The sequence below is a fragment of the Haliotis rubra genome, unplaced genomic scaffold (assembly GCF_003918875.1).
Source record: "Haliotis rubra isolate DU_JTF1 unplaced genomic scaffold, ASM391887v1 Scf750, whole genome shotgun sequence".
NCBI lineage: Eukaryota > Metazoa > Mollusca > Gastropoda > Lepetellida > Haliotidae > Haliotis > Haliotis rubra.
This window is the reverse complement of record NW_025767469.1, coordinates 162,998-176,424: the sequence shown is the minus strand read 5'-3', so window position 1 is coordinate 176,424 and position 13,427 is coordinate 162,998. Positions and strand designations below refer to the sequence as shown.

The following is a 13,427-nucleotide window of genomic DNA, read 5'->3' as shown; positions in this document are numbered from 1 at the left end:
GCATTAATGGGTACAACAAGAACTGGTCGGCTCGGAGTCAGTATAATGTGTCTGAGTGGGGTATTCATTCTTCACTGCGGCATGGTATCTCAGTGGGCTAGCACTATAAAACCAGCTTCAGTCTGGGCTAGTACAAGCAGCCCACATACACATACACACGCATGCACGTCGTCATATGAGCGAAATATTCTCAAGCACGACGTTAAACCCAATTTCACCCCACCTCACCTCACAAACAATGGTAGATATAAACTATTGGTTATGGCTGCTACACACGCGGAAGAAGATATATCATCTCTTAGCAGCAGGGCTATGCTAAGAAGGAAGCTGAGTTTGTGTAAATGGTATTCAATTGTTTCATTACAAGTCCACAGTTCGATTCGGTATATCAATATATTGATATCGAGAAGGATCATGTTTAGGTCACAACAAGTAAGTGAGTGAGTGTAGTTTTACGACGCTTTTAGCAACATTCCAGCACTATCACGGCGGGGAACACCAGAAATGCGCTTCACACATTGTACCCATGTGGGGAATCGAGCCTGGGTCTTCGGCGTGACGAGCGAACGCTTTAACCACTAGGCTACCCCACTGCCCCAGGTCACAACGAACCCTACGAATGATGTATTTAAATATGATATCAATGGAATGCATTATGAAGGACGTTCGAATAGGAGTACACTCATTGTTGACAAACCAATCAAACAGGACAGCTGATAACAATTTGAACTTGAGGGTGTTTTGTGATAATGGAATATATCATGGTGCATCGCGTGTCAGATTACACAGCGTGATGTTCTCAACAAACATTTCGACATGCGAGCGTACACTAACTGACCTTGGCCCTTTGCACAAAGCGATCTTAGCGCTACGACCGTCGTTTTTAAAGTTAAGAAAACAAAACGAGATGGTTTTTGATTTTCGGAAAAGTAAAAGTGAGCTGTTGCTAATTGCCATTGATAACGAAACCATAGATATAATTGAGTGAGCGAGTGAGTGAGTATGGTTTTACGCCGCTTTTAGCAATATTCCAGCAATATCACGGCGAGGGACACCAGAAATGGGCTTCACACATTGTACCCATGTGGGGATTCGAACCCGAGTCTTCGGCGTGACGAGCGAACGCTTTAACCACTAGGCTACCCCACCGCCCAGATAGAATTAAGGAATATAAGTATCTTGGCACAGTGATAGATTTTAAGCTCACCTGGAACAGTAATACTGATTAGATATACATGAAAGGACTAAAGCGGCTATGGTTTTTACGTCGTCTTCGTTATTTTATGATTGACTCAACCATTATTCTTGAAGTCATTTATTCAAAGTATGTAGTTTTATAAGGTACACTGGTGGTACTCTACAACAGGGATAGGTCACTCGCTTGCTTTCTTTACCATTTGTACTAATTAACGTGTGCCTCGTCATGCTCCAACGCACACAGTGACTTGGTTCGGTCCCAGCGCAACTTCGGCTGCGTTTAACAGTACTTCAGCCAGTGTATTGTATAGGTCGGAATTTTACAATGAATGAATGAATGAATTAAGAGCAAGAATTTTATGTGAATGAATGAAAGAAATTAAGAAAAAGAACAAAAGAAAAAGAACATATGTGAATGAATGAAAGAATAAATGATACACCACGGCCATCCCTCCCCAAACATGTTAAAGAACGCAAAACTATCGGTAGAACACATATGTTAACATCAGCTGTCCTTTTAAAAAAAATTACTTTGAGACATTTTTTTACATTAGTAACTAATTCAGATATCTTATTGCATGTGTGGAATGACATGGGCATTGACAGAATGTTAACTGACACTGTCACAGACCCCTCAAGAACAGAAAGTTTAGAACTATCACAAAGCCTTGCAAACACCTTTCCAGTTTTGTCAAATACTAAGATCAACAAGAAAGAAAGAAGTTTTAGAACTATAACACTCAAGCATCACAAGCACCAATGGCGTATCAGAACAGATCGGCGATATGTCATATTTTTCACACACCTCAAATACACACTAACAAAAAAAAAAAAATTAAAACTATCACTATTACTTGCAAAAACCTTTCACCTGATGGTATATTCCCCTCATAAAAATTAAAGGTGTATGTGAAAGATGTTTTAGAACAATAACTAGAAACACTCAAACAACGCCCTGTAGTATTTCAATGGCAGATCGGCGATATGTCATATTTTTTCACACACCTCAAATACACACTAACAATTTTTTTTAAATTATAAAACTATCACTATTACTTGCAAACACCTTTCACCTGATGGTATATTCCCCTCATAAAAATTGAAGGTGTATGTGAAAGATGTTTTTGAACACTAACTAGAAACACTCAAACAACGCCCTGTAGTATTTCAATGGCAGATCGGCGATATGTCATATTTTTCACACACCTCAAATACACCCTAACAAATTTTTTTAGTTATAAAAATATCACTATTACTTGCAAACACCTTTTAACTAAAGGTATATTTCCCTTCTAAAAATTAAACGAATATGTGAAAGAAGTTTTTAGCGATATAATTTAGTCTTTCTTCGCTGTGTACTGAGAATTGAAGCCAGTGAGCTACAACATGCCCACTTGAAACTTTACTACAAAGCTACTGTACTTATACTGACACTAATAACAAGTATTTGACTTAAAATGAAGTGACAGAATAGGTAACTTATCTTCTACATGTAGGTTTTCAGTTGTCACAACACTCAGCGTATGTAATCAGCTGTTGAAAATAAACCGGGCTCAATCTTAAAAACTACGCTGCCGCCATATTGGCTGCACTGGTCACGTGACGAGCCGAGGCATAGCTTAGGAGCTTTCGAGGCATCCCTCTTATAGAGGAGTTTCCAGCTCAAAGAACTTTTTCGAAAACTGACCACTCCCCTTATAGAGTCTCCTTGTTCCATATTGCAGCTTGATAGTTTCCTCTAAGGATGTGCATATTTAGACAATTAAAGCAGGGTGGCAATTGTCATGATTCAATTGCCCCTTTTCTTACCTTAAATTAGTTGTAGCGCAATTGATGGACATCCCTTATTGAAGAACTTGAGGCATACAGGTGGCATGTGAATGCTTGAAGTGAGTCGATCAAACCTGGTGGCACAGTCCACATATTCCCAAGTTGTTGGAAAGCTTCTTCGTATTCCTTGCCTTGAAGTAGTTTGAATGCATTGACCTTCCCTCTGCCTCCAAGAGTACTGACAGTATAACATACAGTGTTTGCGTGTAGTCACGGACAGGTCTTGCAAACGCTTTGACCAAACGCCGAAGCAACCTTCTTGATATCAATGAACCTTTAGCAATTTTGAACAATGAACTGGATGATATTGGTTTTGCTCTTTGATGAAGTAAGAAGCCATCTCCACTGTCGTATCTGTTGTCCTGAAGCAATGTTACTGTTACTACTGACTTGAGATAGAGTTATTATTAATATCGCACCCTTCAAATACCTCATCAATGCAGTAGCTTCCTGGGGAACTTCTCGTTTACCCACCACCTATTGTTCTAGGTGGACTAATCACTGAAGCGGAATAATCCGCTAGACAATTTCTCTTAAATTTTGCTCCCCGTGAAATAAGGTCCCTCGCTTCCTGTTCCCGTTTAACTGTTATATAAATATACCTTTAGTGCTAATGTTCCTCAGCATATGCATAATCTTTAATGTAACCACTATAGCTCGAAATCTAAAATATATTAGTATTACTTATTCATCATTTATCTTTAAGTCATACATTGGGCGTTGTTGCCAGCTATTTTAGCAATATTTCTCATATTTTTGTGGTCTTATGTATATGTATCTTTTGTCGTTTTATATGTGTTTTCAATGTTAACCGTGTACAGCACATTTCCTTCGGGAAAATAGAGCATTATCTTATCTTATGTCTATGTTAGAGTGATGGATTTACGTTCGTCTTAGAGCTAAGATCGCTTTGTACAGGAGGGTTCAGGTGCCGTTTTACAAAGCGATTTTAGCGCTATGGTGATCATAAATCCCATACATTAGACTAACGACCATCGTATCGCTAAGGTTGTTTCGTACACCGGCACCCATGCATATTAGCTTATAGGATTTATATGTTACTTTAAGATATGAAAGGTATATGAATTGATTACATTGCCCGGGCATATGATACAGTCAGGTAACTTTCTGGTTAGTGAGTGTCTCTTTAGTTGCACATATCTTGCTTACTATCGCCACGTCTCGGTTATATTTATAATGGATCACCTTCATGTCGAGCATCAAGCATGTTAAAGTCGAATCGTTTAGGTGCAAACACGACTACTATTACATCCGGTAATTAACCATATCAAAGTCGAGTCGGTTACGTGTAAACAGGTCTACTATTACAACGGGAAATCAAGCACATTAATGTCGAGTCGGTTACGTTTAAACAGGTCTACTTTTTATCAGACCATTAAGCATATTAAAGTCGAATCGGCTACTTGTAAATAGTACTTTCATTTCATCAAGAAATTAATCGTATTTAAGTCGAGTCGGTTAGGTGTAAACAGTACGATTATCACATCGGCAAATAAGCGCATTAAAGTCGAGTCGGCTAGGTGTAAACATTAGTATTACAGTACAACCAGAAATTACTGAGAATTTAAAGATTGCAATTTTTTAATTTTTTTTCACTCATTACTCACGTATTAAATGTGAATATTAGCAGAACATAACTCCAGATTCAAAGACAGGTGAATAGTTAGTATTTTGTCAAGTCACCATGGGCAGCAGTGCAGGCTTCAATGCGGCGGGGCATACTACTGATCAAGGAAGTTAGAAAGTCGTGGTCCATGCTGTCCCAATATCGGACCACCTCTTCTTTCATTTCAGCAATATTTGTCAGCATTTTTCCTATTGACACTTAACTTCATAAGTCCCCAAAACATTTTCTGTTGGATTAAGGTCAGGGCTATAGCTTGGCCAATCTAATAATGTCATATTTTGGGTCCGAAACCAGGCCTGTGAATGGTTTGAACGATGTTTTGGGTCTTTGTCCTGCTGGAAAATCAAAATTTTTCCATAGAACACGTGAGCAGATGGAACTAAATGTCCCTCGAGAATATCTGTGTACCGCTCACTGTTCATATTCCCTTCAAATACACAGAGGGGCGTTGCCCCTAACACAGATATGCAACCCCACACGTTAAATTTCGGACTGTACTTTGGGCGCTGATACAAAGGTTTTTCAGTTTGTTTGGTCCAGAATTTCAGGGTATTAGGAAACAGCCACACAGAACTTTCATCTGAGAAAATCACATTGTCCCAGTTAAAATTTCTATGCTGTAAGCACCAGTTCAACCTTCGCTCCTTTTGTTCAGGTTTCATGATCGGTGATGGAATTCCTCGACTTTTCTGCCAACCCATTGCATGCAGCTCAGTTCTAATTGTCTCCTTACAGACAGCCACAGTTCCTTTATTAATCACATCCAGCCTTAAGTTTTCTAAACCCCTTCGTTTGTTTTTAGAAACAAGAATACCAAGCCGCCTCCTGTCACCGACAGTCAATTTTCTGGGCCTACCTGCGCCTCCCTGGTGCTCAGTGCCATATCCATTTGCAATATTTTTCAAAACACGATAAACAGTGGACAAGGGAATGCCTGTTCTACTTGAAATCACTTTAGCTGATCTGATGTCCTTGTTATAATACTCTAAAATCAACTTCCTCTTCTCTGAATCATCCATACTGATGATCACTCAAAATGTCGCCTGCTAGCAAGTAAACAAAGACGGATAACTCTTCACAAACTAATGAAAAAGGATTAACGGAGTTGTCTCTCTTGAATGAAACCAAGCACTAGCTTGATAGCTGGTCAAGGTTGTTTATACTAGAAATCCAATTAAACACATTCCTAAAATTCTCAATAATTTCTGGTCATACTATATATCTTTGGGCAGTTAACCATATACACGTCGAATCGGTTAGGTGTACACAACTCTACTTGTACATTGGTCAATTAAACCTATCAAACTCGAGTCGGCTGGGTGTAAACAGGTACAGACTACAACAGATAATCTGGCACACGTCATGTGCGATATTGCAGTTATCACCATCACATGTAGCGATAACGGTCGCTGTCTGACCTGGGAGCAAACTTGACATGAAGGAAGAATAGAGCCTACTGTCTCGACAACATGGCTGCTATAATTGCCATTTTATTTAGTTGCATCGCATTATATAATTTAGCGGGATGTACTTACACACCACCGACATGTGAGTATGACTTTGGGATTATTTGATGCGTTACTGCCACGTGTTGTCCGCAGAGCTTCCAGTGATTATGGTGGCACGGCGGCGCAAGGCACTGCAATTAAACGTGCAGAGTTACTGTTCTTAGTAGTGCCTGAAATCTGACGATATAACTGTGTTGTTACACAAAGCGGCTTTGACCCCAACTCACTCACTCATGCAATATGTGGATGGACCCTATCAATATGTATTCAACATTGTATCGTTATATCTTGATATATGAAATAATTCTTAGTATGTTCGCCCCTACTTCCACTGCAATATGCAAATGGTATTGAAACACGTCGAGTTCGCTGTGATTTGACTGGTTAAGATATATGTCATTGGAACTACAGTAAACCAGGTCCTACATTTTAAACGGATACACTTATTACGAACTGACTTAAATAAGGAACTGTCTTTTTATCCCTGCCACGTGCTACTATATTTTAGTCGAATGAGCACAACGAATTTCAGTTGTAACGAATTTTGAGTTCGTCATAACCGAAGCTTACTGTACATTAAGTTTATCTATACTCACTAACCAGACGGTAACAGTTGCCATGTCTACACATGACATCATCCACCGTCTCCTGACGTCTTGTCTCACATGTGGCTGTGAAGGGTTGCGTAGAGACAGATCATAAGTATTTCATAATGTCGATGAATTTTGCGGACATCAAATACTCAATAACAACCGCAAACATAGAAATACATATCTATGGCATACCTTTGTTAATGTATATGATCGTTGGTAAATATCAACTTTGGTCAAAAAGTAAGAAATTACGTAAATGTGTCTATCAAGTATCCACGTCTGAAGGAGAACAGAAAATTTACTTTGTCAAGACAAAAACACAAAACGTGTTGTTGTCTCACGTTTGCCGTATTAACAAGATCTTTATATACTCATGCCAATAATGGTTGTCACCCCCTTCAATTTTTTTTATTGGTGAGGGTGTGTGGGGTGTGGGTGTGGGGTGTGTGTGGGGTTGGGGTGGTGAGGGGGGTGACAACCATTATTGGCATGAGTATATTTCCCTAATGTCAACAGCTACAAGGGCGGTTTAGATTTTGAGCCAGTATTAAAAAGAATATAATCTACCGCAGAGTGGAATGTATATTCACAGAGACAATGAATAAGGACCTAAAACAAAGCAGCTACGGTTTAGATGCTTATACATCCAAGCAAACACGTGTAGCTTTTACCAAATTGTCAAAGTCCATCGGGATTCTGGTTAGATTAGATCCTATCATCTATCATGCTGCAGTGAATGAGTGAGTGAGTGAGTACGGTTTTACGCCGCTTTTAGCAATATTTCAGCAATATCACAACGGGGTTACACCAGAAATGGGCTTCACACATTGCACCCATGGGGATTCGAACCCGGGTCTTCGACGTCTAACTTGCTGTAAGATGCAAGTACCATGGTTGTCGGGCACAATGATTTGGTTCACTGTTTATACACAAGCGCGGCGTTAAGCAAACAAATAAAGTTTCCTCAATCCACACTGAGATTTACTATATAATACAATGATACTTGTTTATATTGTTGTAAATATGTTTTATTCCAGTTTATTTCGACCAGGAATGTGGCAAGACGATAACGTTCACCAAAGACATGCTGCTGGATTTCACAGAGAACACTACCGAGGCGGATTGGTCGGCGATGTCGTGTAACGTTGTCGTCATGACGGAGGAGTTATCACAGCGACTCCTGATAACCCCACTTCATCTTAATATAACAACGAGTTACCCCTGTAACGAGACGTCATTGAACATCCTCAACTCCGATGCTCAACCGCTTAACAGTAAGTGAAGAAATATATCTTCTCCATGGTAACCACTCAATGGTTAAGGGGAGAAATATCTCACTCTTCTCCAGTATAACACAGAAATGGTAAGTGGAGAAATATGTCAGTCGTCTCCATTGTAGTGAAGACTTCATAAGTGGAGAAGAATGTCCGTGTTGTCTTCTCCTTGGTAATAAAGAGTTAAAGGTAAGTGGAAGAAACATGTCGTTTTCTCCATTATAATAAAGAGTTAAAGGTAAGTGGAAGAAATATGTCGTTTTCTCCATTATAATAAAGAGTTAAAGGTAAGTGGAAGAAATATGTCGTTTTCTCCATTATAATAAAGAGTTAAAGGTAAGTGGAAGAAATATGTCGTTTTCTCCATTATAATAAAGAGTTACTGGTAAGTGGGAGAAATACGTCGTTTTCTCCATTATAATAAAGAGTTAAAGGTAAGTGGGAGAAATATGTCGTTTTCTTCATAATAATAAAGAGTTACTGGTAAGTGGAAGAAATATGTCGTTTTCTCCATTATAATAAAGAGTTAAAGGTAAGTGGAAGAAATATGTCGTTTTCTCCATTATAATAAAGAGTTAAAGGTAAGTGGAAGAAATATGTCGTTTTCTCCATTATAATAAAAAGTTAAAGTGGAAGAAATATGTCGTTTTCTCCATTATAATAAAAGTTAAAGGTAAGTGGAAGAAATATGTCGTTTTCTCCATTATAATAAAGAGTTAAAGGTAAGTGGAAGAAATATGTCGTTTTCTCCATTATAATAAAGAGCTACTGGTAAGTGGGAGAAATATGTCGTTTTCTCCATTATAATAAAGAGTTAAAGGTAATTGGAAGAAATAAGTCGTTTTCTCCATTATAATAAAGAGTTAAAGGTAAGTGGAAGAAATATGTCGTTTTCTCCATTATAATAAAGAGTTAAAGGTAAGTGGAAGAAATATGTCGTTTTCTCCATTATAATAAAGAGTTAAAGGTAAGTGGAAGAAATATGTCGTTTTCTCCATTATAATAAAAAGTTTGCAAGTGGAAGAAATATGTCGTTTTCTCCATTATAATAAAGAGTTAAAGGTAAGTGGAAGAAATATGTCGTTTTCTCCATTATAATAAAGAGTTAAAGGTAAGTGGAAGAAATATGTCGTTTTCTCCATCATAATAAAGAGTTAAAGGTAAGTGGAAGAAATATGTCGTTTTCTCCATTATAATAAAAAGTTAGCAAGTGGAAGAAATATGTCGTTTTCTCCATTATAATAAAGAGTTAAAGGTAAGTGGAAGAAATATGTCCTTTATCTCCATTATAATAAAGAGTTAAAGGTAAGTGGAAGAAATATGTCGTTTTCTCCATCATAAAAAAGAGTTAAAGGTAAGTGGAAGAAATATGTCGTTTTCTCCATTATAATAAAAAGTTAGCAAGTGGAAGAAACATGTCGTTTTCTCCATTATAATAAAGAGTTAAAGGTAAGTGGAAGAAATATGTCGTTTTCTCCATCATAATAAAGAGTTAAAGGTAAGTGGAAGAAATATGTCGTTTTCTCCATCATAATAAAGAGTTAAAGGTAAGTGGAAGAAATATGTCGTTTTCTCCATTATAATAAAAAGTTAGCAAGTGGAAGAAATATGTCGTTTTCTCCATTATAATAAAGAGTTAAAGGTAAGTGGAAGAAATATGTCGTTTTCTCCATCATAATAAAGAGTTAAAGGTAAGTGGAAGAAATATGTCGTTTTCTCCATTATAATAAAAAGTTAGCAAGTGGAAGAAATATGTCGTTTTCTCCATTATAATAAAGAGTAAGCAAGTGGAAGAAACATGTCGTTTTCTCCATTATAATAAAGAGTTAAAGGTAAGTGGAAGAAATATGTCGTTTTCTCCATCATAATAAAGAGTTAAAGGTAAGTGGAAGAAATATGTCGTTTTCTCCATTATAATAAAAAGTTAGCAAGTGGAAGAAATATGTCGTTTTCTCCATTATAATAAAGAGTTAAAGGTAAGTGGAAGAAATATGTCGTTTTCTCCATCATAATAAAGAGTTAAAGGTAAGTGGAAGAAATATGTCGTTTTCTCCATTATAATAAAAAGTTAGCAAGTGGAAGAAATATGTCGTTTTCTCCATTATAATAAAGAGTTAAAGGTAAGTGGAAGAAATATGTCGTTTTCTCCATCATAATAAAGAGTTAAAGGTAAGTGGAAGAAATATGTCGTTTTCTCCATCATTAAAAAGAGTTAAAGGTAAGTGGAAGAAATATGTCGTTTTCTCCATTATAATAAAAAGTTAGCAAGTGGAAGAAACATGTCGTTTTCTCCATTATAATAAAGAGTTAAAGGTAAGTGGAAGAAATATGTCGTTTTCTCCATTATAATAAAGAGTTACTGGTAATTGGAAGAAATATGTCGTCTTCTCCATTATAATAAAGAGTTAGCAAGTGGAAGAAATATGTCGTTTTCTCCGTTATAATAAAGAGTTAAAGGTAAGTGGAAGAAATATGTCGTTCTCTCCATTATAATACAGAGTTAAAGGTAAGTGGAAGAAATATGTCGTTTTCTCCGTTATAATAAAGAGTTGCTGGTAAGTGGAGAAATGCCTTCTCCATCATAGTAAAGGCTGTAATAGTAAGTGGAGAAATAGATCTTCTCTGTTGTAGTAAAGACTTACAGGTAAGTTTGATTTTTCATATGGCATCCATGAAATCCGCAATGTGATGAAAACGAAAATTATTCATGACTATTACTTGAATGAGCTTGAATGTTAGTGAATGAGTTAGTTGTACGCCGTTTTAGCAATATTCCAGCAATACCACGGCAGGGGACACCAGTAATGGGCCTCACACATTGCATCCACGGTCTAATTATCCCCCTTGTTCGTCCTGATACTGCTTGGATTTTACTGTTGACAACCAACGGCGTTAAATAACATTCACTTAATAATGTTCTATTCCAGACCCTCCCTGGATATGTGGCCAGCACCTGTCTCGACCCACGCTGAACACCTCGGGGGTGTACTCCTGGTGGGAGTACCAGAAGGACGAGGGGGTGACGGAACCAGGGGGGTTCAAGTTTCTCGTATCTTCATTCAGACTCGCTAAAGATGGTAAGACGATGCTCCATTCATTCAAAGCTGATGTCTTTTTTCGTTAACTATTACAATATTCATTCTGCAATTCAGTCAGTCCTGATGTCAAAATATATATCGTTTTTTTTGTAGTTCGAGACATCTAATTAAAGTAATTAATAACATTCTTTTGGTGTACAATTATGTCAACTGTAATTCATTGACAGCGTGGTGGCATTGAAGCGGATTGGTAGCTGGGTGGTTAAAGTGTTTGCTAGTCACACTGAAGGTCAGGGTTTTATTCCCGCATGGAAAAATCCATGAAACATTTCTAGATTCATCGCGGTCATGTAGCTGGAATGATGATAATTTAAAACTATACTCTCTTTTGACGTTTCGATTTTTTCTGAGCTATTGGAATAAACGAATTCTTTGTCGCCATTTTATTGATTTATTCAAAACAAGAATCAGCTGTTTGGTTCGTTAGATACATACATAGTTACATAGATACACGCGTCTTAATATTATTTACGAACACCATGTGTCGTTATAGATTTTCAGTGACCTACTCATATAACGTTCATCAATAATTTGATATTGACATCCAAATTGAATGAAATCTCCAGATAACTGAGGCATGTTTATTCTTTCCGCATTGTCATTTACAACTTACATTGACCACGGTCAGGGTATTGTTGGAACAATCTGAGAAATATTGGCGGCGACATTTCTCGTTAGAATTCGCACGCACAGAGAGGTATAGGGAGAGCCCAAGTTACTGAACTCTGTACAGCTAATTTCCGCGCCTTTGACAACTGGGCTATCCTTGACCCCCAAACATATATAATGAAATATTCGATAACCACGCATTATAGATTTATATCGTTGATATTAATATAACTGATAATGAAATGTAACCGTTACACTATGTTACACTGTGTTACACTCTTCAGGTTTTTGTGGTCATCACGAGTACCACTGCAGCAACGACAACTGCGTTTCAAATGATGTCATCTGTAACAGCTATAACGATTGTGGCGACAATTCCGATGAAACCGTTGCGTGCCGACCGAGCATTTTTGAGATTCTCATCATCTCTCTCGGAGGTATACTTTGTCTCGTCACCGTGGCCGCCGTCATTGTCGTCATCAGAAGGAGGAGGAGAGGACGTTCCCAGTACAAGGAGATCCAATAAAGACTAAATGGAGATCGGATGGACAAAATGTGTGCTCATGCTCTGGTTAACAATGGATCGTAGCGTGCTGAATTTGTATTAACCACTGGATTGTCTGGTCCAGACTCGATTACATTTACAGACCGCCGTCATATAGCTGGAATATTGCTGGGTGCGGCCTAAAACGACAAACACAAACAATAAAGACTAAATGGAGATTGGATGGCCAAAATGTGTGATCATGATCATGTTTATAGTAGATTGTTAGCATGTTGAGTTTGAATTAACCACTGGATTTGCTGGTCCAGATTTAATTATATTTACTATTTTATACTATATATACTATTGTTCAAATTGGCATAAAACAACACTGTCCCATTTTGATTTCTCCCATTTTGATTTGCGGCAAGAAAATCAGTTAAGTTAATAAATATCAGTTTTAATCTGAAATGGCTACAAATGAAAACAGACCGAATGACAAGGAGTATCAGTTACAGTTAATGACAAGAAATATCAGTTACAGTTAATGACAGAAATATCAGTTACAGTTAATGACAGAAATATCAGTTACAATTAATGACAAGAAATATCAGTTACAGCTATGGACAAGAAATATCAGTTCCAGTTAATGACATAAATATCAGTTTCAGTTAAGGACAGAAATATATCAGTTACAGTTAATTACAAGAAATGTCAGTTACAGTTAATGACAGAAATATCAGTTACAGTTAATGACAGAAATATCAGTTACAGTTAATGACAAGAAATATCGGTTACAGTTAATGACAGAAATATCAGTTACAGTTAATGACAAGAAATGTCAGTTACAGTTAATGACAAGAAATATCAGTTACAGTTAATGACAGAAATATCAGTTCCAGTTAATAACAGAAATATCAGTTACAGTTAATGACAAGAAATATCAGTTACAGTTAATGACAGAAATATCAGTTACAGTTAATGAGAGAAATATCAGTTACAGTTAATGACAAGAAATATCGGTTACAGTTAATGGCAAGAAATATCGGTTACCGTTAATGACAGAAATATCAGTTCCAGTTAATGACAAGAAATATCAGCTCCAGTTAATGACAGAAATATCAGTTCCAGTTAATGAGAGAAATATCAGTTACAGTTAGCGGCAAGAAATATCAGTTACAGTTAA

The 13,427-nt window shown here is 37.2% G+C and overlaps 1 protein-coding gene across 1 annotated transcript; it reads left to right on the top strand.

Annotated features, from left to right (window-relative positions):
• Window positions 1-6,066: 6,066 nt before the first annotated feature.
• On the top strand, window positions 6,067-12,640 carry LOC124260141. Its single transcript, XM_046694387.1, has 4 exons — window positions 6,067-6,223; window positions 7,814-8,050; window positions 10,978-11,127; window positions 12,042-12,640. The coding sequence occupies exons 1-4, from the start codon at window positions 6,145-6,147 to the stop codon at window positions 12,281-12,283; spliced, it is 708 nt and encodes a 235-aa protein (XP_046550343.1). The 5' UTR covers window positions 6,067-6,144; the 3' UTR covers window positions 12,284-12,640.
• The last annotated feature ends 787 nt before the right edge of the window (window positions 12,641-13,427 follow it).

Bases quoted from the DNA above. Each gene is read 5' to 3' on its own strand.
- LOC124260141 (XM_046694387.1), top strand. From the start codon at position 6,145: ATGGCTGCTATAATTGCCATTTTATTTAGTTGCATCGCATTATATAAT. The intron at 6,224-7,813 runs GTGAGTATGACT...GTTTTATTCCAG, and splicing joins TACTTACACACCACCGACAT to TTTATTTCGACCAGGAATGT. The intron at 8,051-10,977 runs GTAAGTGAAGAA...GTTCTATTCCAG, and splicing joins CGATGCTCAACCGCTTAACA to ACCCTCCCTGGATATGTGGC.